Source organism: Amblyraja radiata, chromosome 5, assembly GCF_010909765.2.
Source record: "Amblyraja radiata isolate CabotCenter1 chromosome 5, sAmbRad1.1.pri, whole genome shotgun sequence".
Classification (NCBI taxonomy): Eukaryota; Metazoa; Chordata; class Chondrichthyes; order Rajiformes; family Rajidae; genus Amblyraja; species Amblyraja radiata.
The window spans coordinates 91,425,504-91,451,250 of NC_045960.1; the positions used below are offsets into that span (position 1 = coordinate 91,425,504).

The following is a 25,747-nucleotide window of genomic DNA, read 5'->3' on the forward strand; positions in this document are numbered from 1 at the left end:
CTCCGTGTGGTGAGTTAAAAACCCATCGCGGGGCTTGTCTCAACAGAGGCCCAGATCTCACTTCCAGAGAAGGAGTCTGGTGGAAGCCTCTGATTGGTCAAACGGACTAGAGGAAGCAGCTGATTGGCTTGTATCCCGGGTAAGGCTTTATTGTATTCGGTTAAGGGGGAGAATGAGGGCCAGGGCAGTTTACTGTTCTGGATGTCAGATGTGGGAGGTCATGGAGTCTGAGTGCCCTCCAGATGTCCACATCTGCGCCAGGTACGTCGAGATGGGGCTCCTAAGGGACCGTGTTAGGAACCTGGAACAGCAACTTGATGACCTTTGTCTGCTCAGGGAGAGCGAGGAGGTCATAGATAGGAGTTACAGGGAGGTGGTCACTCCAAGACCACGGGAGACAGAAAACTGGGTCACAGTTAGGAAGGGCAACGGGCAGAGGCAGGGACTGGTGAGTACCCCGGTGGCTGTACACCTTGAAAATAAGTACTCATGTTTGAGTAAAGGTGGGGGAGACAGCCTACCTGGGGGCAGCGACAGCGGCCGGGCCTCTGGCATAAAGACCGGTCTTGTTGCTCAGAAGGGTAAGGAAAAGAAGAGGAGGGCAATTGTAATAGGGGACTCTATAGTCAGGGGGTCGGATAGGCGATTCGGTGGACGCAGACAGGAGACCCGGATGGTAGTTTGCCTCCCTGGTGCCAGGGTCAGGGATGTGTCTGAACATGTCCAAGAAATCCTGAAATGGGAGGGAGAGGAGCCTGAGGTTGTGGTACATATAGGTACCAACAACATAGGTAAAAAAAGAGAAGAGGTCCTGAAAGAAGAATTTAGGGAGTTAGGTAGAGAGTTAAGGAGAAGGACTGCAAAGGTAACAATCTCAGGATTACTGCCTGTGCCATGCGACAGTGAGAGTAGGAATGGAGCGAGGTGGAGGATAAATGAGTGGATGAGGGACTGGTGCAGTGGGTATGGATTCAAGTTTCTGGATCATTGGGACCTCTTTTGGGGAAGGTGTGACCTGTACAGAAAGGACGGGTTGCACTTGAACTCGAGGGGGACCAATATCCTGGCGGGGAGATTTGCAAAGGCTACTGGGGAGACTTTAAACTAGTATGGTTGGGGGGAGGGACTCAAATTGGGAAAGCTAGCAGTCAGTGTGTGAGGCAGGAGGCAGAGAATGGTAGCACTCTGACCCAAAATGTAGGGGAGAGAGAAGAAAAAGACAATAAACAGAGAATAAGAGAGGGTGGGTTTCTTAAATGTGTATATTTTAATGCTAGGAGCATTGTAAGAAAGGTGGATGAACTCAGAGCCAGGATTGACACCTGGAAGTATGATGTTGTGGCGATCAGTGAAACATGGTTGCAGGAGGGCTGTGATTGGAAACTAAATATTCCAGGATTTCGTTGCTTCAGGTGTGATAGAATTGGAGGGGCAAGAGGTGGAGGTGTTGCATTGCTTATCAGGGAAGATATTACAGCAGTGCTTTGGCAGGATAGATTAGAGGGCTCGTCTAGGGAGGCTATTTGGGTGGAACTGAGAAATGGGAAAGGGGTAGCAACACTTATAGGGGTGTATTATAGACCGCCAAATGGGGAGCGAGAATTGGAAGAGCAAATATGTAAGGAGATTGCAGATATTAGTAGTAAGCACAAGGTAGTGATTGTGGGAGATTTCAATTTTCCACACATAGACTGGGAAACACATTCTGTAAATGGGCTGGATGGGTTGGAGTTTGTAAAATGTGTGCAGGATAGTTTTTTGCAGCAATACATAGAAGTACCTACTAGAGAAGGAGCTGGACCTCCTGTTAGGAAATGAGACGGGTCAGGTGGCAGAGGTATGCGTTGGGGAACAGTTCGGGACCAGTGATCACAATACCATTAGTTTCAATATAATTATGGAGAGGGTCAGAACCGGACCTAGGGTTGTGATTTTTGATTGGAGAAAGGCTAACTTTGAGGAGATGCGAAAGGATTTAAAAGGAGTAAATTGGGACATTTTGTTTTATGGGAAAGATGTGGAAGAGAAATGGAATACATTTAAAGGTGAAATTTTAAGAGTACAGAATCTTTATGTCCCTGTTCGGTTGAAAGGAAATAGTAAAAATCGGAAAGAGCCATGGTTTTCAAGGGAAATTGGACACTTGGTTCGGAAAAAGAGGGAGACCTACAATAATTATAGGCAGCATGGAGTAAATGAGGTGCTTGAGGAGTATAAAGAATGTAAAAAGAATCTTAAGAAAGAAATTAGAAAAGCTAAAAGAAGATATGAGGTTGCTTTGGCAAGTAAGGTGAAAGTAAACCCAAAGGGTTTCTACAGCTATATTAATAGCAAAAGGATAACGAGGGATAAAATTGGTCCATTAGAGAGTCAGAGTGGACAGCTATCTGCAGAGCCAAAAGAGATGGGGGAGATATTGAACAATTTCTTTTCTTCGGTATTCACCAAGGAGAAGGATATTGAATTATGTGAGGTAAGGGAAACAAGTAGAGTAGCTATGGAAACTATGAGATTCAAAGAAGAGGAAGTACTGACACTTTTGAGAAATATAAAAGTGGATAAGTCTCCAGGTCCGGACAGGATATTCCCTAGGACATTGAGGGAAGTTAGTGTAGAAATAGCAGGGGCTATGACAGAAATATTTCAAATGTCATTAGAAACGGGAATAGTGCCGGAGGATTGGCGTACTGCGCATGTTGTTCCATTGTTTAAAAAGGGGTCTAAGAGTAAACCTAGCAATTATAGACCTGTTAGATTTGACGTCAGTGGTGGGCAAATTAATGGAAAGGATACTTAGAGATAATATATAAGCATCTGGATAAACAGGGTCTGATTAGGAACAGTCAACATGGATTTGTGCCTGGAAGGTCATGTTTGACTAATCTTCTTGAATTTTTTGAAGAGGTTACTCGGGAAATTGATGAGGGTAAAGCAGTGGATGTTGTATATATGGACTTCAGTAAGGCCTTTGACAAGGTTCCTCATGGAAGGTTGGTTAAGAAGGTTCAATGGTTGGGTATTAATGGTGGAGTAGCAAGATGGATTCAACAGTGGCTGAATGGGAGATGCCAGAGAGTAATGGTGGATGGGTGTTTGTCAGGTTGGAGGCCAGTGACTAGTGGGGTGCCACAGGGATCTGTGTTGGGTCCACTGTTGTTTGTCATGTACATCAATGATCTGGATGATGGTGTGGTAAATTGGATTAGTAAGTATGCAGATGATACTAAGATAGGTGGGGTTGTGGATAATGAAGTAGATTTTCAAAGTCTACAGAGAGATTTATGCCAGTTGGAAGAGTGGACTGAAAGATGGCAGATGGAGTTTAATGCTGATAAGTGTGAGGTGCTACATCTTGGCAGGACAAATCAAAATAGGACGTACATGGTAAATGGTAGGGAATTGAAGAATGCAGGTGAACAGAGGGATCTGGGAATAACTGGCACAGTTCCCTGAAAGTGGAATCTCATGTAGATAGGGTGGTAAAGAAAGCTTTTGGTGTGCTGGCCTTTATAAATCAGAGCATTGAGTATAGAAGTTGGGATGTAATGTTAAAATTGTACAAGGCATTGGTGAGGCCAATTCTGGAGTATGGGGTACAATTTTGGTCGCCTAATTATAGGAAGGATGTCAACAAAATAGAGAGAGTACAGAGGAGATTTACTAGAATGTTGCCTGGGTTTCAGCAACTAAGTTACAGAGAAAGGTTGAACAAGTTAGGGCTTTACTCTTTGGAGCGCAGAATGTTAAGGGGGGACTTGATAGAGGTCTTTAAAATGATGAGAGGGATAGACAGAGTTGACGTGGATAAGCTTTTCCCACTGAGAGTAGGGAAGATTCAAACAAGGGGACATGACTTGAGAATTAAGGGACAGAAGTTTAGGGGTAACATGAGGGGGAACTTCTTTACTCAGAGAGTGGTGGCTGTGTGGAATGAGCTTCCAGGGAAGGTGGTGGAGGCAGGTTCGTTTTTATCATTTAAAAATAAATTGGATAGTTATATGGACGGGAAAGGAATGGAGGGTTATGGTCTGTGAGCAGGTATATGGGACTAGGGGAGAATACGTGTTCGGCACGGACTAGAAGGGTCGAGATGGCCTGTTTCCGTGCTGTAATTGTTATATGGTTATTATATGGTTATTATATTTAAGAGGGAGTTAGATGCGGCCCTTGTGGCTAAAGGGATCAGGGGGTATGGAGAGAAGGCAGGTACAGGATACTGAGTTGGATGATCAGCCATGATCATATTGAATGGCGGTGCAGGCTCGAAGGGCCGAATGACCTACTCCTGCACTTATTTTCTATGTTTCTATAAGGGAAGGGATGACAATGACAATGTACTTTGAGAGTCATCGGAATAGATTCTGAGATGCAGGATACTCCCTATTTTAGAGGGATTTGAGTAGGAAAGGGATTCTTGGGTAAGTGGGTGGAAGGTGTGGAATAAATTTTAGAGTGGTAAGGGGGAATTCTGGGGTGATGAGCAAGAGGAGGGATTGTGGAATAGAATAAATCCGTTGGATTCTGGTGATGTGGAGTGGACATAGGAATTCTGCAGGTTTGGGTATTTTGGGGTTAGGAATAAAGGTAATCAATCTAGGGTGACGTGTAAAGGGATAAATATCGAGGATGAAGGTAGGAAATTCTGCGTGGGGAGTAAAGGGAGGATTTCTTGGCCGTTAAAGGGACAGTTTCTAGGATTGTCGGTAAAAGGATGTAATCAAGTAAAGGAAGATTATGGGAAGGAGTAAAGGGAGGGATTCTGGGAGAGGTATATGGGATTGTGAAGCAAATTCTGGGGAGAGGGAAAAGAAGGTGCAGACAAGAGAGGGTTACATCACAGTACTCCAGAGGGAAGAGCTAGTAAAAGAAGGTTGTTACATTTGAAGTTAAATGGCATTGAAATGATTTTGGAGAATGTGCAGTTCATGATGAATATAATATATTTTTTATATGTTTCTGAGAAAGAAACATTTTTCAAGGCTGAATGTTTCTGGAGAAGTAGTGTAGATTGTGACTGTGTTTTGGGAGCTGCTGTCGGTGTGCATTAGCTGCTCTGCGTGTGATGGAATCTGTACCAGCACTGCATATTTTATGAGGATCTGAGGTTATTGACTGCTGTATGTGGCTGGGCATCTGATCAAGTGAGACAGAAGAATCAGCTACACCTCATAATGTGAAACACTAAACCACAGAGACCCAATTGTTTAATGTTCCACTTTCGATGGGAACAATTGTTTCAGATCAGAAAAAGCTGGGGGAGGGTGTGGGGATGGGCTTGCCTATCCTCCTCCTTGCATGGACTATAAATTCCTGTCTGTAGCAAATTGGGCCCATTGATCTTTGCAGCATATTTAGCAATGTAAGTGGTACTAAAGATTGCTCATGCCAGTTATTTACTTGTCCAATGTCCCTTAACGAAATTAGCTGTGGGGAAACCAAATGTTGCATAAAGGTCACCGAACATTTAAGTTCCATGCTACTGCACCTTATTAAATCCTGTTTCCCATGTCACTCCAGTTCTTTCTCCCATGGTAGGCATGATTTCAGCTTTGTAGACCCCTCCCTAACTCTCAATTTCCCCATCTCCTTCACACTCTCTCTCTGATATAAAGAATGGGAAAAGCTAATAAATGATGGGACTCTTCAGGATATGTGATTCAAATCAACAAAGTACAGTGAGCAATTGGGACGGCAAATGGTATGATTTTCATTTGTTACAGGGGAGTTGTGGAATAACAAAGTCTATGGCTCTCATTCAGGGCTTTGAGGGATCAAACCTGTTCACAGTTTTGGACTTATCCAAGAGAAATATATTGTACCTGGAGGGGTTATAATAAAAATTGAACCCTGGGAACAAATGTACTGTGATATAACATTCTCTGAACTTTAGAAGAGTAAGAGGTCAATTAACTGAAGCATGTAAAATTATTTAACATCTTCAAAGGACAGGCACTAAGATGCTGTCTGTCCTGAGTGAAGAGTTTAACCAGGGGTTACATTCTTAGCTCAAGGGTCAGCAATATTGAAGGTGAGAACATGAGGGTTCTGAATTTTGGAATTCTTTACCCAAGAAGGTGTTACATCCATGTCAGGAATCAATGGAATTTTGGGTACGCAAGTGCTTAAATTTGGGCATTCAGGCAATTTAGAGGAATGATGATTGGATAGGTAGGTGGAATTGATGGATAGTTTTATATTTAATCTTACTATATATGTAATTGATGAAGAGGTTAGTCTGCAATCTTGCTAGACATGGGATCCAGCTAGATGGATGATGTTACCTACTCCGGCTGCTGTCTCCACTAATTGACACCTTTATGGGCCTGTCCCACATTGCGTGCCAAATATCGTAACAATGTTTTTATCATCATGATAGTACCATCTCCATTTCTAATAAAAAATCCAGTTGGTGACAATTTCCCTTTAAATAATTGTTGTGGTTTAAATTTTAGTCAGTCCATCTTCAGGAAAGCAACAGTTCCATTCATTCACGGCATCAAATCCTATGCTGAGAACTCCAGAGCATTAAAAGTAGCCTATTTGAATCATCATGTCTGATTATTCTTCACTATAGTATCATTATCGTGTGCTAATTGCATAACATTCCTTAAAACTAAAAATCTATCATTCTCTGTCTTGAATAGAGCAATTGAGCATTCACAGCCTGTAAGTAAATACATTTATTTTCATCTCAGTATTGAATGGATTCTAAACTCCTCAGTCAAGGGAAACATCACCATGCATCTATTCCATTAAGCTCTCAAGGAATTTTGTATGTTTCAATGACATCACCTCTCATTTCCTAAATTCTAAAGAGTATGGATACAGTCTGCCTAAATTCTCCTCATATTCCCTTTCCATCTCAGAAATCGACCTAGTGAACCTTTGCTCCACTCCTGCTGTAACAAGTATTTCATATTTGATGCTTGCAGACCAGACCTGCACTCAGTATTACAGGTGTGATCTCACTGGGTCATATGTAATTGCAATATGTTGTTTTCATCCTTGTACTCAAGCCCTCTTTCGATAAAGGCCAACCAAATAAATGCCTTTCTATTTGCTTGCAGTACATTAACTCATGCACAAGGACGCCCAGGTCCCTCTGAACACCAACACTTTGCAATCCATTAAGGCAGTATAGCAGTGTTCACACTTTAAGTTCAATATCAATCGCTGCAGTCAATTGCTCTACAGGCGCTAATGCTGACATGAACATCAAATTAATGAGATTTTTAAAAAATGTTTTTTTTATCAACCAAACTTTTTCTAGCAAAGTGTCATTTTTTTTAAACATCTGACTACAGTGGTCAGTTTGTAATGGTATAAAGAGCCAACATAAGAGTATGACCTAAACTTGAAATATTTAGGTCTTTTGCAGCGCAGCATGGCAAATCGTTTAGAGAACCAGTAATTGGAAGGTTAAAAATGTCTCTGAGACTAATTGAACAGTCAGACCACATTTGGATTAATGGCATCAGTTCTGGACGCACCACCAAGGACACACATTTACTCGCTTTGTTTTCTAATCTCTTCACCCTCTCCTCCTTTATCCTCCCATCCTATTCATGCATTCTTCTCTGGTAACATTGTTTCTGTGTGAATCGCTAAATCTGGAAATGAATTACATAGCATCGCTACTCTGCATACAAATATTTTTACCTGTTTACTTGGCCAAAATTAAAGTGGTTGATAATCCTGTGTCCGATTTTTAGGAAATCCAGTTAGTTTGCATTTAGCTCAATTAGGTTTATTTTACCTTTGGATTCCCATGCACCCTTTAAACTTGACTGGTTCACTGGATAATTTTATTATATTGTATAAAATCTTTAAAAAGTGAATTAAACTTGTGATAATATGTAATAATATTAAATAGTCTGAAAAATCTACCTGTCTAGCGCCACCAAAGCCCTGAGAATGCTGCATTAATATTATTTCACTGTTTTGACTGCCCCTGTGTATTCAGATTTTTCAAAATCATGAAGGGATCGACATTCTGCTTTCAATAGATGAGGGAGACTTGAATAAGAGAGCATTGTTGCAGGATTAAGTGGATAGGTTCTTATTTGTTCATTGCCTCTATTGTCCCAAATATTAAAGGTAATAGATTTGGGAGAAAATGTGGAGAAATACTAATTAGAAATGTTAATTAGTTCAGTTTTGTTTATTGTCACATGTACCGAGCTACAGTGAAGAGTTTTTGTTGCATGCTAACCAGTCAGCAGAAAGACAATACATGATTACAATCGACCCATTTACAGTGTATAGATACATGATAAAGAAATAACGATTAGTGCAAGGTAAAGCCAGCAAAATCCTATCAAGGATCGTCTGAGGGTCATCAAAGAGGTAGATAGTTCAGCACTGCTCTCTGGTTGTGGTTGGATAATTCAGTTGCATGATAACAGCTGGAAAGAAATATAATTATAAGTATTTCTCCATGTAAATAGATTGTCAACCATCATGCAATTGTTGTCAATCTCGAAATGTAGCCTTGTATGAAATGTACACAGATAGCCAAAAGATCTAATTTGACTTTGGCCAAGTGGCTTAATTGATTTGATGAGGTTGGGTTGACTGAGTTACTGTGCTAACTGTTCATTTTCCACTCTAGGTCAGAGGGAACAAAGGAGCTTTTCAGTCCAGACCCATTTATCACGACAGCAGGGACAACGACCACCTACCACAAGTCTGTCAGGATCTATCCTAGAAACACAGCAGCCTTCATCCCGGGTGTCGGCATCTGTCCAAAGCATGGTTCAAAGGTTATCCAACAGCCAGCTGTCGTTCAATAACTCACTAGCTTCTATGTTATCTCAAGTACCTCGTCTCTCCACTGCAAGCCAACTCAGCAGTCAGGGTCACTCAGGCGCACAGAACATGTGCAGCATCAATTCCTCCACCAGCTCCACCCTCAGCCTTTTGTTCGGGAAAAGAAGTTTATCCAGTGGACTCATGATCTCTGGGCTCTCCGCAGCAGAGGGAGGAAACACGACAGATACTCAGTCATCAAGCAGTGTCAACATCGCATTTGGGCCAACAGTCAGCCAGAGGAGCCAGACGGGAAGGGTAATACTGCCATTTCATGATGTTTCTCAATGTTTTCTGACACGGTGGTGGGTATGTGGAACAGGCTGCCAGAGGAGGAAGTTGAGGCAGGTATTATAACAACAAAGGCATTGGAACAGATACACGGATAGGAAAGGAATACGAGTCACGGGGAGGCAGGTGGGAATAGCATAGATGCGGCTTCTTGGTTGACATGGGCGAGTTGGGCCTGTTTCCATGCTGTGTCAGGATGGTGTGTGACTTGATGAGGAATCTGCAAGTGACTGTGTTCCCATGTGCCACTTGTACCTTCCTTGTTGGAGGTAGAGTGTAGGGAGTGCTGTCAAAGAAGTCTTCCGAGTTACTGTGGTTCATCTTCAGAATGGTAACTGCTGCAGAATCGGTGCACTGTTGTTAGAGGCAGCAAATGGTTAGGAGGAGGGAATGGAGAAGACTACTTTGTCCTAGATGATGTTTGTATATCAGGAGGGTCGCAACGTTAATTGTTGGTGTTTGCCTTAGCTTACTCGGGAGCTCCTCTGGTTGACGGAGTGCAGTTCATTCAGCACCAGAACGTAGAAGTGCCCCTGCCATTGTGATTGAGTGAAGAGGTTGAGTTGATGGAGTTCCAGATACATGAATATAACCCAGGCAAGCTGTCCCCACAAAGAGTAACAACAAGTTTTTAACAGGCCTTCATTGTGCCAACATCCCTTCAGGCTAGCTCATTCTTGGTCCTCCAGAAGGCAAGTTGGGTTTGGTGATCAGAGAGAAGCAGAGAAATTAAAGAAAAATAGAGATTGAAGCTAATTGGCGACTGGAGAAAATGTTTTTGTTTAAAACTCCACAATGCCGCAGTTAGCTGGGAGAAATAGTGAGACACAGGTACTGCAAAGGTTTTATTTATATTCCCTCTCTAAACAACAATCCTTTACGGCAAAAAAAATACAACCATTATTATAAAAAATTGGGAAATGCAGCAGACGGTTAGAGTAATAAAAAAAACACAAATAGCATGAAATAAAATAATATGTAACAAAAAATATTACTACGTTAAAAAAAGCAGAAATACATGAAAGGAAATACTTAGAAAAGTCCTTGGTCCTTGACCATGAGGGACCAGAAAGCAAATTGGTTAGCATTGGATTGGTGAACTGGTAACTGCTAAGGGATTGTCAACCAGTAATCTTTCGGGTACATTTCTGACCATCCACCGTAAACTGTCAGCTAACAGTTTACATCTGAGATTTAAACAACTTGTGCAATTGATTAAATTGAAATGGTGGTGGTGCTGGTTGGGTGAGGAGAGGTGGGCTGTTGGGGGATGCATTGAGGGAAGTGAAACATAAATGTTATCCTGCATTCCATCAAATGTGCATTGAACTAAACACAAGCTCGAGCAATCTGCGAGCGAGCGTAGGCCAGGCCTGAGGGTCTTCCTGCTGTGTACATGCTCCATTACTCAGAACACCTGGCCACTTCAGCAGTGTTTGCTGTTGTTCATGGTTGCATGCCCACATTTATATCATGGCATGGATAGCTATAGAGAAGAAGAAATTCAGATACATTGATGATAGGGGCAAAAATATGCAGCATGTATTTGTAATGTAGGGTTTGAATGGGCATTTAGCCTCAATTCTGGCTTTCGGTGAGATGGGGGTTGATTTGAGACCCAACTCATTTTCCTTTGTCCTTATCTCTTTAAATCCATCAATCTTAGATTTCAAATTAGCGTTTGTGGACGAGTTTTCAATTTCTATATCCCTTTTAAGATTCCTGCATTCCTAACTTTAACTTCCGTCCACTGCTTCTCCATAATCTGCGTGCATATTTGTGCGTGCGTTGTGTGTGTGTGTGTGTACGCAAAACTTGTGGCATAACTTCCAGCCATTTGTATTCTCATCATATTTTGATGGGTCAAGGTGGGGTGGAGTTGTACCAATACATAAATATATTTTACTGATTTTTTATGCAAAAACCTCCTTCGACCTTTCCTTTTTCCAGTGTTTCACTGTTTATGGATATTTTTCCCCATTTTTTTTAGATCTAAAAACAATGAAGCATATTTCCCCATTTTGAAATGAATAAGTCTGTAAGACAGGAGTAGATTTAGGCCATTTGGCCCATCGAGTCTACTCCGCACAATCATTCGGGGCAATTATAGTGGCCCATTAGCGTGTCTGGGATGTGGGATGAAGCCATAGCACCTGGAAGAATCCCATTCAGCTAGCACCCAAGGGCAGGATCGAACATGGGTCTCTGGCACTGTGAGACGACAGCTTTACCAGCTGATTCACTGTGCCACCCACAGCATACAGTGACACCAACCTTTGCTTCATCAGCACACTGCCATTCAACTCAAAACACAGTGAATATTTGAAGCCCTTTGGAAGCCACAGGCCACTTCCTAAGTACATCAAATCATACACAGTAATGGGCTTTTCCACACACCCAGGGATTTATTAATATATTTCAGTAGGCAGTCTAGAAGGCAATATCGCAGCGTGTCTGTTTCATGGCTGGATTATTTTACCTTATCTGAATGTATGTGTATACTAGCACACTACCTCCTCTCGCCCTTCTTTATTCAGTGTTGTCTGTTTCTTAGATGATTGCTAAAGATCCCAACGCACTTTGATAGCATGGTGGTACTTTCCAGCATCCTAACCTATATTCATCCCTCAAATAACACCAGTAAAATAGTAGTTGATTATCACACTGTTTGTAGTGCTTGCTAGGTGCACATTTACTGCATCACAGAGTTGTGAAAGGTGCTCTATAAGTGCAATCAATCTTCATAAATTCTATGCATTTGTAAAATCTTTTTGGTCTGAGGAAAGAATTATATTTAGCTCAAGTTTCTGAGAAATGCTGGCCTGGTCTGATAAAAGTCTTCAGCCTGTTCTGTTTTTATTTCCAATTTGCATTTTTTTTAAATGAAATTTACCTCAAGGAGTTGCAACATTACTCTATGTTCAAGAAGGAACTGCAGATGCTGGAAATTCGAAGGTAGACAGCATTTTTGGCAACATTACTCTAGCTGGTTTTGCTCAGCATCAGGACACTACATCTGGACATCGAGATCTTGGGAATAGCACGTAATGACCAACAATTTATCAGTATGGTATTTGCAAGCCCCATTTAATTGTAACACAACTCCATTATTGTGGCTAGTCTTTCAGCTGCTGCTCCAGATTTTGCTAAATGGTGTTGTTAATCATTAAACCTGTAAGATTTGCAGTTAAGAGAGTTCTTAATGTCCTTTAATAAGATTGATATTCCTGCCATGTACTTAAGAAATATCCTGCGGCAGACCATTAGCTGAAATACCCTGATTAAAGTCAAGGCAATTCCGGAACTAGGCCTGGGAGTTAATATATATATTTCAGCAGGCGGTCTTGAAGGCTATATCACAGCTTGTCTGTTTCATGGCTGGATTACTTTACCTTATCTGAATTCAATGCTTTAATCCTCTTCAGCAAACCATGATAACAAAGGTAAAAATGAGCCCAAAGTAAAAATCAGCTTGGTGGTATGCTAAATCTACGAGGTGAGGTGATCACAGTGACAGAGATAGCCAGAATGAAAGGGAATTGTCAACAGGAAAGAGTCAATAGTGAAGAGAGTTTAATTGTCATGTGTACTGAAAAATAAACAATGGATTTCCCACTAGCAGCAGTATAACAGGCCTGTAAAGACAGGAAGTCTTACCACGTTGGGGTATGAGCTGGTGCGGGGGGGGGGGGGGGGCAGCTAGACAGTGGATCAGGGAACAGTTGGGACTCATGGAAGCTGGGAGTGGGGGAAGGTACAGTGAAGAAATGAGACAGCATCACCGTGAGGGAATTAAACATAGAAACAGAAAATAGGTGCAGGAGGAGGCCATTCGGCCCTTCGAGCGAGCACCGCCATTCATTGTGATCATGGCTGATCGTCCCCTATAACCATATATAACCATATAACAATTACAGCACGGAAACAGGCCATCTCGACCCTTCTAGTCCGTGCCGAACACATATTCTCCCCTAGTCCCATATACCTGCGCTCAGACCATAACCCTCCATTCCTTTCCCGTCCATATAACTGTCCAATTTATTTTTAAATGATAAAAACGAACCTGCCTCCACAACCTTCACTGGAAGCTCATTCCACACAGCCACCACTCTCTGAGTAAAGAAGTTCGCCCTCATGTTACCCCTAAACTTCTGTCCCTTAATTCTCAAGTCATGTCCCCTTGTTTTTGATACTTCCCTACTCTCAGTGGGAAAAGCTTATCCACGTCAACTCTGTCTATCCCTCTCATCATTTTAAAGACCTCTATCAAGTCCCCCCTTAACCTTCTGCGCTCTAAAGAATAAAGCCCTAACTTGTTCAACCTTTCTCTGTAACTTAGTTGCTGAAACCCAGGCAACATTCTAGTAAATCTCCTCTGTACTCTCTCTATTTTGTTGACATCCAATCATTAACCTGTGCCTGCCTTCTCCCCATATCCCTTGACTCCACTAGCCCCTAGAGCTCTATCTAACTCTCTCTTAAATCCAACCAGTGACTTGGCCTCCACTGCCCTCTGTGGCAGGGAATTCCATAAATTCACAACTCTCTGGGTGAAAAAGTTTTTTCTCACCTCAGTCTTAAATGACCTCCCCTTTATTCTAAGACTGTGGGCCCCTGGTTCTGGACTCGCCCAACATTGGGAACATTTTTCCTGCATCTAGCTTGTCCAGTCCTTTTATAATTCGATATGGTTCTATATGAATCCCCCTCATCCTTCTAAACTCCAGTGAATACAAGCCTAGTCTTTTCAATCTTTCCTCATATGACAGTCCCGCCATCCCAGGGATCAATTTCGTGAACCTACGCTGCACTGCTTCAATCACAAGGATGTCCTTCCTCAAATTAGGAGACCAAAACTGTACACAATACTCCAGATGTGGTCTCACCAGAGCCCTATACAACTGCAGAAGAACCTCTTTACTCCTATACTGAAATCCTCTTGTTATGAAGGACAACATTCCATTAGCTTTCTTCACTGCCTGCTGTACCTGCACGCCAACTTTCAGTGACCGGTGTACAAGGACACCCAGGTCTCTCTGTACCTCCCCCTTACCTAACCTAACCCCATTGAGATAATAATCTGCCCCCTTGTTTTTGCCGCCAAAGTGGATAATCTCACATTTATCTATATTATACTGCATCTGCCACGCATCTGCCCACTCACTCAACCTGTCCAGGTCACCCTGCAACCTCCTAACATCCTCTTCACAGCTCACACTGCCACCCAGCTTTGTGTCATCCGCAAACTTGCTAGTGTTGCTCCTAATTCCCTCTTCCAAATCATTAATATATATGGTAAACAGTTGCGGCCCCAACACCGAGCCTTGCGGCATTCCACTCGCCACTGCCTGCCATTCTGAAAAAGACCCGTCCACTCTTTGCTTCCGGTCTGCCAACCAATTTTCTATCCATGTCAACACCCTACCCCCAATACCATGTGCTCTAATTATAGTCACCAGTCTCCCGTGCGGGACCTTATCAAAGGCTTTCTGAAAGTCTAGATATACTACATCCACTGGCACCCCTTCATCCATTTTACTTCCAGAAGATTAGTCAAGCATGATTTCCCTTTCATAAATCCATGTTGACTTGGACTAATCCTTTTACTGCTATACAAATGCCCCATTATTACCTCTTCAATAATTGACCTCTTTAATAATTATTACCTCTTTAATAATTGGGAGGGAAATTTGGGGACAGAGGGCAAGACTCGAAGATGGAAGAGGAGAGTGAGACAGAGAGGAAGAGCAAGAGAGGAGAGAAAAAAGGAAGGAAGCTGTGTGAGGGCCTGAGCATAAGCAAGTTGCTGCACAGACAGGACAGGAGGGAGATGGGGTCTATTAGGCGGTGGGGGAAGGAGTAGAGATGAGGTGAGATGAAGTTTTGTAGGGGGTGGGAGAGCAATATAGTGAGTCATGCAGAGGTGATGGGTTGTTGGGGGAGGAGAATGAGCCGGAGAGAAAACAGTGGGGAGAAGCATTATTATATTTTGGGGAGGGAAACAGAGAGTGGTGTTGTGGGAAGAAGAGGAGGGTTACATGGAGTTTCGTGCAGGGTGAGTTGGAGTCCTGGGATGTAGATGAAGAGATGGGAAAAGAGGTTGAGCATAGATAAACAATGGCTTTTGTTTGTTCTTGCCCATTGCAGGTGGGCAGAGGATTTCTGGATGTAAAAGCTCTTGTGTGCAGTTTTGGTCTCCTAATTTGAGGAAGGACATCCTTGTGATTGAGTCAGTGCAGCGTAGGTTCACGAGATTGATCCCTGGGATGGCGGGACTGTCATATGAGGAAAGATTGAAAAGACTAGGCTTGTATTCACTGGAGTTTAGAAGGATGAGGGGGTTCTTATAGAAACATATAAAATTATAAAAGGACTGGACAAGCTAGATGCAGGTAAAATGTTCCCAATGTTGTTCGAGTCCAGAACCAGGGGCCACAGTCTTAGAATAAAGGGGAGGTAATTTAAGACTGAGGTGAGAAAAAACTTTTTCTCCATGAGAGTTGTGAATTTATGGAATTCCCTGCCACAGAGGGCAGTGGAGGCCAAATCACTGGATGGATTTAAGAGAGAGTTAGATAGAGCTCTAGGGGCTAGTGGAGTCAAGGGATATGGGGAGAAGGCAGGCACGGGTTATTGATAGGGGACGATCAGCCATGATCACAATGAATGGCGGTGCTGGCTTGAAGGGCCGAATGGCCTCCTCCTGCACCTATTTTCTATGTTTCTATGAACACACTGCCGAACACCATTAGTCTGAGGTGCCCCACTGTGGCTGTGAAACAGTAGATGCATATACCCGTGTCTTTCCCAATGAGTGCACTGCCTTGCTGTCTGGGATATATTTATAAATCTAATTATAAATTCTAATTATGATATATATTTAAATGAGATATTTATAATTTTCCACAGTTATTAGTACTGCTGCCTACTGCAGGTGCTAATCAGGGGAAAAGACGCAGCGGGTAAGGATGCCGATCCAATTCAGGAAATAGAATCTAAGCACTGAAATTAAACATTCCCAATTACACTGGCAGCGCTTTGGGGCCAGGGTCATAATGTCACAGATCCAATTGTGTATCCTACCTTCACAATGATTTTAATGTTGCTTTTGGAATTACTTACTCTGTGATATGTTAATGTAATGTTCCAATTTTACAGAAACTAAGAGACAATCCCAGTTGCCAGATTTTAAAGTCCCACCTTTAAATAAAAAGCTCTTAAAGGAGCTGGAATTCGTCGTTTTGGAGCATCTCAGTACAAATCTGGTTCTGGCTATCTCCGAAAATGCTTTTTTTTTTTATTGATGTGTTTTTATTGTAAGCTTAAAATCTTAGAAAGCATATGTCAGGGAAGGATATAATTTAGCCCGTCATATCTGCACCAGCCAATAAAGGACTAACTCGCCTAACCTATTTGCAGCTGCAGATGTGAAGCTCTTCAAGTCACCAATCCTCAAATCATGTTAAGTAATATCAACTTAAGATTGTTGTCACATACACAAGCAATGCTGTCAAGGTAGACAGTAAAGTCCCCAAATGTAGATCATTCCTTTTTTGTGATGTCCATAATGAATCAATTTAAGCATCCGACTGCCTGATTTAAGTAATACATTTAAAAAAAAACTTTAGCAATATTTTTGTAATATTCAAAGTTCTAAAAATGTGAAAATCTAGTTTTTAACATTTTGGAGGTGCCAGTATGCCATATGCCATCAGTATGATGAGGTACAGGTACGATGAAAATCTTGATTGCAGCAGCATCATAGACACACAGACTCCAACACATCGAAATACATTGTCAAAAATATGAGGTTTTCTAGCTTTACTATCCATTCAGACAGGAAGTTGCTGCCCTCTTCCACCGTATCTGAAAATGTTTTTCTGTACCTGCCCACTAATTGTACCAATCACTTCAAATCAATAACCCCTGGTTTTGATATATCTCTGCTAAGGAAATAAGCCTCATCTACACCGTGTAGTGTCTTTATAATTTTATACACCTCAATTAACTTCCCTCAGCTTCTATGTTCCAAAGAAAACTACACTGTCCACCCTGTCTTCCTTCATGGCTAAACTTTCCGAGGCCTGGCCATGACCTTGTATACCTCCCCTGAAATCACATCATTACTGTAACATGGAGATCATAACTATACCCAGAACTCAACGCTATCCTAACTAGTGTTGTATACAGTTCTAGTATAACCTTGCTGAACATATATTCTATACTTTTTGAACCACGAATAACCTGCCCTGCCAGCTTTAATGATCTGTGGACTTGCACTCTACTCCTCTGTTTCCCCCACCTCTCTCAATATCCTCCTGTTGATGATGTGCTTCCTCCCTCCATTGTCTCTCTTGGAATATACCTCCCACTCCTCTTGCCACATTTCTGCCAAGCTGACCAGATCATCTATACCTTAGTGCAATCCAAATGTCTGTCCTCAGTCAGCCACAAGGCCCATTTCCAAATCACCTACAAACTTCCTCATATCCTCTAAATGTGTCAAGATCATTAATATCTATATAACTAAAACTCTCATCTTGTTTGTGTGTATGTACATGTGTGGGTGTGTGTCATCTGGGCACAATCTGCTTAGTTCTTATTTCCTTACAAACGTTAGGCCACAGCTTGCCCATATTCACACATTCTACTCACATTTCCCCCCTCGAGGCGATAAACGTCTTCCCGTCGCACTCCCATCTTTATTTCCAAACTTTTTAACCCTTTAAAGTTTTAAAAACAGCCCGAAAACTCACCCGTTTCGGAAGAAAAAAACCTCGAGTGACGTCACAATGGACTCGCAAGGCAGGACGGGACACTCTGGTAGGGAGGGGCCACTCCAGCGCTCGTGCGCCGGTTGCTGGCGCCCGACATCTGGTGGCAAGGAGCCGTGGACCGTGGCTAGAGCGAGCCCAGCGCTCTAGCTGGAGTGAGGGCCGAGCCTGGGGCTTGGGATCGGGCCAATAAAGAAGCCGCCGCTGGAACCAAGGACGAGCCTGGGTCCAGGGTCAGGGACGGTGAAGTCGGAACCTGCACTGGAGCCCAAGCGGCGACCGAGCTGACGGCTGGAGGCTGCCGCTTAAACCAAGGACGAGCCTGGGTCTACAGCCAGGGCCGGGTCAAGTACGAGAACTAGGCCGAGTTCCAGGCCCTGGGGACTCAACGGGTCCCACTTGGTCTAGTATATGATTAAAACTGAGAGACTCAGTATTGAGCCCTGTGGAAAACAGCCTTTGAATCGCAAAAAAAATAACCATTCTACTTTGCTTACGGCAAATATGGGGAAAGAATAGGGGTATGGAATCAACTGTATTGTTTTGCTAGGAGCAAAGACTCAATTAGTTGAACCTCACCAAGTGTGTTACATTGCATTCAGAAAGTATTCAGACCCCTTCACTTTTTGTTACGTTACAGCCTTATTCTAAAATGGATTAAAAAATATTTTTTTTATCATCAATCTATACACAATACCCCATAATAAAAAAGCGAAAACAGGTGTTTAGAAATTTTTGCAAAGTAATTAAAAAGAAATAAGTGAAATATCACATTTACATAAGTATTCAGACCCTTTACTCAGTACTTTTTTGAGGAACCTTTGGCAGCGATTACAGCCTCAAGTCTTCTTGGGTATGACTCTACAAGCTTAGCACACCTGTATTTGGGTAATTTCTCCCATTCTTCTCTGCAGATCCTCTCAAACTCTGTCAGGTTGGATGGGGAGCGTTGATGCACAGCTATTTTCAGGTCCCTCCAGAGATATTCGATCGGGTTCAAGTCCGGGCTCTGGCTGGGCCACTCAAGGACATTCACAGACTTGTCACGAGACCACTCCTGTGTTGTCTTGGCTGGGTGCTTAGGATCGTTGTCCTGTTGGAAGGTGAACCTCTGCCCCAGTCTGAGGTCCTGAATGCTCTGGATCAGGTTTTCATCAAGGATCTCTCTGTATTTTGCTGCTTTCATCATTCCCTCGATCCTGACTAGTCTCCCAGTTCCTGTCGCTGAAAAACATCCCCACAGCATGATGTTGCCACCATCATGCTTCACCGTAGGTATGGTATTGGCCAGGTGATGAGTGGTGCCTGGATTCCTCCAGACGTGACACTTGGCATTCATGCCAAAGAGTTCAATCTTGGTTTCATCAGACCAGAGATTCTTGTTTAGGTGCCTTTTGGCAAACTCCAAGCGAGCTGTCATGTGCCTTTTACTGAGGAGTGGCTTCCGTCTGGCCGCTCTACCATAAAGGCCTGATTGGTGGAGTGCTGCAGATATAGTTGTCCTTCTGGAAGTTTCTCCCATCTCCATAGAGGAACTCTGGAGCTCTGTCGGAGTGACCATCGGGTTCTTGGCCATCTCCCTGACCAAGGCCCTTCTCCCCCGATTGCTCAGTTTGGCCGGACAGCCAGCTTTATGAAGAGTCCTGGTGGTTTCAAAGTTCTTCCATTTACTCATTCACTGTGCACTTCGGGACCTGCAATGCTGCAGAAATTATTTTATACCCTTCCCCAGATCTGTGTCTCGACACAATCCTGTCCCGGAGGTCTACAGACAATTCCTTCGTCTTCATGACTTGGTTTTTGCTCTGAAATGCACTGTCAACTGCGGGACCTTATATAGACAGGTGTGTGCCTTTCCAAAACATGTCCAATCACTTTAATTTACCACTAGTGGACTCCATTCAAGTTGTAGAAACATCTCAAGGATAATCAATGGAAACAGGATGCATCGAAGCTTAATTTTGAGTGTCATAGCAAAGGGTTTGAATACTTATGTAAATGTAATATTTCAGTTATTTACCTTTTACTTACTTTGCAAACATTTCAAAACACCTGTTTTCCCTTTTTTATTATGAAGTATCGTGTGTAGATTGATGATTAAAAAAATGAATTTAATCTATTTTAGGATAAGGCTGTAACATAACAAAATGTGGAAAAGGTGAAGGGGTCTGAATACTTTGTGAATGCACTGTAACTACACTATGATTCTATAGCTGACTGCTGAGATACCTCAGCAGCAGCCAAGCACATTCACTGCTACTTGGAGTAAACCATAATGGGAAAAGATATGTTGGGGAAGAAATGCATCTTCGGTTGTTACTGTCACATATATTTTAGTTTAGTTTATTATTGTCACGTGCACCAAGGTACAGTGAAAAGCTTTTGTTTGCGCGCTATCCAGTCAAAGAAAAGACTGTACATGAATACAATCAAGCTGTCCACAGTGCACAGATAAAGGATACAACATTTAGTATAAGATATAACATTGAAGTCTGATTAAAGATAGTTCAAATGTCTCCAATGAGGTAGATGGGCGGTCAGGACCACACTCTACCTGATGAGAGGACCGTTCAGTTGCCTGATTGTCTGAAGAAACTGTTCCTGAATCTGGAGCTATACATTTTCAAACTTCTGTACCTCTTGCCTGATGATAGAGGGGAGACGAGAGAGTGTGTGAGACTGATCCTTGATTATGCTGGCGGCCTTTCCAAGGCAGCGTGAAATGTAGCCAATTGAAGGGAGGTTGGTTTGTGTGATGGTCTTGGCGAGATCCACAGCTCTCTGCAATTTCTTGCTGTTTTGGATGGAGCTATTCCTAAACCAGGCTGTGGTGCATCCTGATAAAATGCTTTCATCAACTTCAGTGTTTCAGCCGCCAGTTGTACTCAACCTAATTTTCATGGAATTCAGTGAAACTGAATTCAAGGCTGTGGGTGCACTGGAGGTGGGCACACTCACCTATGTTTAACACTGGTCACAGAAGACAAATGTCATTCGCTCAGTGTCTGCAGAAGATGAATATATCTAGGAATAATACCAATGCTTTGGGAGGATACAGAATGACTAAAATCGGTCCGATCATGAAGGGTTTCTCTTTGAGGTGAGAGAAATTGAGTTTATTCTCCTGAGAGAAGATTCCAGGGAGATTTATTAAACATTAAAACTTACCATGGATTTTGAAAGTGTAAATAAAGGGGAACCTCAGATAGGGTCATAATCGGAGGATAGAAATTTAAAATATTTACAAAGGATTTTCAAGGATGTTGCCAAAATGAGGGCTCTGAATAATAGGGAGAGGTTGGGCAGGCTCAGACTTTATTCCTTGGATTGCAGGAGGATGTAGTGTGGTCTTATAGAGGTGTATAAAGGGCCCGTCCCATTTGGGCATCATCTGCGCATCACGCAGGTGGCGCGCGAGGATTTTGAGAATCCAAAAATCCTGGGGCGCCGTGCGCTACTGCCGACGCCACCACGCGTAAATGTCGCGTAAATGACGCCCAAGTGGGACAGGCCCTTTAATCTTGAAGGAAATAGATTGAGTAGATGCACAGTCTTTTATCCAGATTGGGGGAATCAAGAACAGAGGACAGAGCTTTAAAGTGAGAGGAAAAGCTGTAATAAAAACCTGAAAAGCACGTTTTTCTCACAGAGGGTGGAGGCTCTTTGGAACAAGCTGCCAGATGATATAGATGAGGCAGGTAAAAAAACAGCATTTAAATGACATTTGGATGGGCACATGGATAGGAATGGTAAGAGATGTGGGCAGATGGGGCTAGTGTAGATGGGGCATCTTGGTCCCATCTACACTATGACGGGACAAGTTGGGCCGAAGGGCCTGTTTCCATGCTGTATGACTAGATATTATGACTTGGCAAAAGAATGATGGGAGATTTGGCTGGTTGGGAATACACTACAATTTGACAGTGGAAGAAAATTAATTGGGTACTTGAAAAGGAAATATTTATGATGCTCAGGCAACCAGGAGATACTGATTATATAATCCTTTCAAAGAGATGGCATAGCTTCAAATTGGATTAATGGCTTAGTTCACTGATTCCCTATCATGTGCAAAGTGGTTAACTCTTTTGTTCTTTTCCGAAGGGAGGTTCTGATGCCTGGTCTTCGATGGATGTTATAAGCTCCAGCCAACTGAAGGACACAGTGTGCACAGATGATGCTTTACACACTCAAAATGCTGACCCTAAGGTGAAAGATGAATTGAGCTCTAGGACATCCCACTCGATCTCGGACCAGAATAACCAATGAATTCTTGCGTCAAATGAAGATCTTTGTAGAGGAGTAGTAAAATGATGAAGTAAGGTAATAAGAACAAGAAACAAAGGGGAAGGAAATCTCCAACTTCCAAGACAGAAAACTGGAGCAAATATAACAACAATGCAATTATTCAGAATCAAATACTCAAAGTTGCTTTGTGTAATGAAGTGAATATAATTTTATTTTCAACATCTACAGCTATCCCAGCAAAACACATTGATAACTGTTGTTTCACAGGTCTTCTTTGATCAATTTCCTGTTTAAACAAAATGATTCTCAAATTAATCAGACTTCCTGAATGTTCTAGCTTCCATAATTGGTGTAGGGTTACATTTTGATTAGCTCAATTATTTTGACTAACCTGGAAAAGGTGATGGGCAATCTTGTGAAAGAATTAAGCACTAACATTTAACCTTGCTATTACAAAATTTACCTTCCCAAATTGGATTTGCCGACTTATGGAGCTTGGGATGTGGATTGTAAAATCATCACAGATTAATTTGTGCAGCACTTTATGAGCACACAGGGTAATTACATAATTTAAACTTTGATTGGAGAACATTTAGAATGTTGTGGTTAATTTTATTTTAAATGCAGCAAAGATTCATGAAGATAGGACCATGTATACAAAGTTCAGAACCTGAAGAGTGCCTTGATAAAGCTGTTAAAATTATGACGTAGAATGTGGATTATGTTTATATTTGTGAAGGGTTTGAAACTAGGCCCCTTAAAAAAGGCATAGTCACTAATAAATCCAATAGAGAATTGAGGACAAGGTTGGTCTGAAAGTTTTTAGAATGCAGAACTAGGTACTTTGAATATTTGAATAGTAGTTGCAGTAAACAGCAAAAGTGCTTTGAAAGTGAAACTGTAAAGGAGATTTGGGAGAAAGAAGGTATAAACATGGCTAGATAAGCAAGGTAGAAGGAGGTCCACATTGGACATAATGATCCAATTAGCCTCATGCTATACCGTATAGTGAACTATGTAACATTTAAAAAGTAATAATTTGTGTCCATCAGTTGAGAGTGAAAGAATGGAAACAATATGAAATATTTCCACAACAGTGAAAACAGGATGGGGGTAAGGGGAGTTGATTTTTTTCAGCACTATTGTGGTGACATAGTAGAGCTGCTGCTTCACCAAGCCAGAGACCCAATCCTGACTTCAGGTGTTTCCTGCATATAACTTGCATGTTCTCCCTGTAACCACATGCTTTCCCTCTGGGTGACAATGATTCATTATACATGGGCTCCCCGATTTACGATGTTTCGACTTACGATATTTCGACTTTACGATGGTGCAAACGCTCGGCAACGGCAGCGAGCCACCGCGCACTTCCAGTCACGTGATCAAATTGTAGTAAATGCGTTTTCGACTTACGATATTTTCGATTTACGATGGGTTCACCCGAACGTAACCTCATCGTAGGTCGAGGAGCAGCTGTATTGTACAACACAGTAATGGTCCCTTTGGCACACGACATCCATACAAATCTTTTTGCCTACACTAATCAAATTTGCCCGCATTAGATCCCTATCCAGTGCCTTTCCTATTCATGTGCCTACCTAAATGTCTCTTAAATGTAAGTGGTTTCACTTGCTTGTTGCTGTCATGTACTTTTTTCTCCTCCCTGGTCAAACATTCAATATCCCTTGTCATCCAGATTTCCTCAATCATTCCATCTTTTCCTTTCATCCATGCCGGTTCTAAACTATCCTTTAAAAGACTCCCACTTGTCAGAGGTCATTTTACCCACATGCATCTGCTTGGTATTGATATTTGCTTTCACCTCACTTTAGGCCCTTAATTTGAGGAAAAACCTTATCTCTTTCAAAACCAACCTTGAAACTTGCAAAATGATGGTCACTACTCAGTGATCCCCCAGCAACATTCCCACCACCTGCCCAACATCCTCTCGTAAGAGGCCTCATGGAGGCATATAGTATAACTCCAGCAAAGTGATTGATCCTCCTTTATTCATACATTCACCCATATGGCCTCATCAGACAATCCCTCCAAGATAAACTTTCTAAATACTGCCATAATATTCTACTTCATCAGTAGTGCTGATCCCCCCCTTGTTATGGTGGGTTCTCAGTTTGCTCCCACATCCTAATTGGTAGGTAAATTGGCCACTCTAAATTGCTCCTATTATGTGGGTGAATGGTAGAATCTGGCAGAAATAATGAAAATATGGGGCAAATTTCAAAAAGTGGGATTAATGTAGGATCAGCACTAATGAATGGTTGACATTTGGTGTAGACTTGGTGAGCTGCTACTCTCCATGATTCAAAATCTCCTCAGCTGACCATAAGGCAGAACTGACGATGAGGGGAGGAGCAGAAGCTTGTTGCCTCGGGCTACTTAGCAGAATCTGTCGAATTGTTATCCACATGTTGTCTGTGTAATGGAGGCTGAAGAGAAACAATAAAGTGAACTTCTATTTGAGCAGAGGACCTCAATTCCACATTCCCATCTACCTAGCATAACCTTTCATTTCTTGCTTTTCGAGAATTACCTCTGCCTTACTAATATTTAAAGTTACTGCTTTTACCAACTTTAATCGAAGGGAACAGAATGAAAACTATTGCTTGTTCTGTAATGTTTTGAAGCCTATTCAATACAATTCAGGTGTTCTTTGACATGGGCTCACATGCACATGTCTCTTAGTTATTCCTTATTGATTGGCACTTGTATTAATTTTGCCATTTATTTACCTCTGTTGTGTTTGGGAGATTTCTTGTAGGTGTAAAATATGCTGTGAAGATGGCATTATTCGTGCTATCGGCTTCATGATGTGATCCATCCCAAATATGCCAATGCAGAGGGAGCCGTCATGCCCGTTAAATTGTCTCGTCACTTGAAGCACTTCCAATATTGAAACAACTTTTTCATGCAGAGAATGATGATTGTAAAAGTTTAATTGCCAAATATCCTTATCAGAAGCCCAGCTGAGAGGCTAAGACCCACATTGTCAGTCAAAAATAGACTGCAAGTAAAATCAACATGCAAGTCAAGTTAGAGTCACAACTTATTTATTGTAAATGTTCTTGAGATTTGGTTTGATTTGACACTCTTCACATTATTAAGATAGTAAACAAAGTATGGTGAACCACAATGCACACATTTAGTGATTAGGTATGTTAAATTAAGAGCAGATAGCTTAGATTTGTCGTGTTTGAATTGGAATATGGTCTTGGAGCAAATAAGTCTGTGAAGGAAAACTATACACGTGGTGTAACCCACAGAGCACTGATCCATTGTAATAGTCTTATTGCATGGGGGGGGGGGGGGGAGGGGGGGGGGGGGGGGAGTAAACAAAAAGTAAAATTGCCTCAATTTGCCAGTTTACCAAATTAATGCAGATAGCTTGTGAAACATGACCAATGAGGGAAAGAATGTCATTGGCGCTCATTCACTGAGTGTGATATGTAATTACCCCTTTTAGAACAAATTCAATTAGCACACTTGTTTCAGAAGAAATATCCGGACTGCCACAGGAGATTCTAGTGTACAGATTTTTGGATAGAATTTGATTGTACAACCTAAGATTTACTATAGCTTTTATGGCAAATGGTGCTCAAGGGAAATTAGCT

At 42.1% G+C, this 25,747-nt stretch overlaps 1 protein-coding gene across 2 annotated transcripts in view; it reads left to right on the plus strand.

Moving 5' to 3' along the window:
* The window catches only part of pcnx2 (pecanex 2), a 222,972-nt gene that overhangs the window by 194,183 nt on the left and 3,042 nt on the right, over positions 1-25,747 (plus strand). Inside the window, exons 34-35 of one of the 2 annotated variants that reach the window (XM_033021735.1) lie at positions 8,612-9,066; positions 21,975-22,079. In XM_033021735.1, coding sequence (XP_032877626.1) covers positions 8,612-9,066; positions 21,975-22,079 — 560 coding nt within the window. Of the gene's footprint in view, positions 1-8,611; positions 9,067-21,974; positions 22,918-25,747 lie in introns of those variants that run through there. The other variant, XM_033021734.1, reaches the window with a different exon arrangement.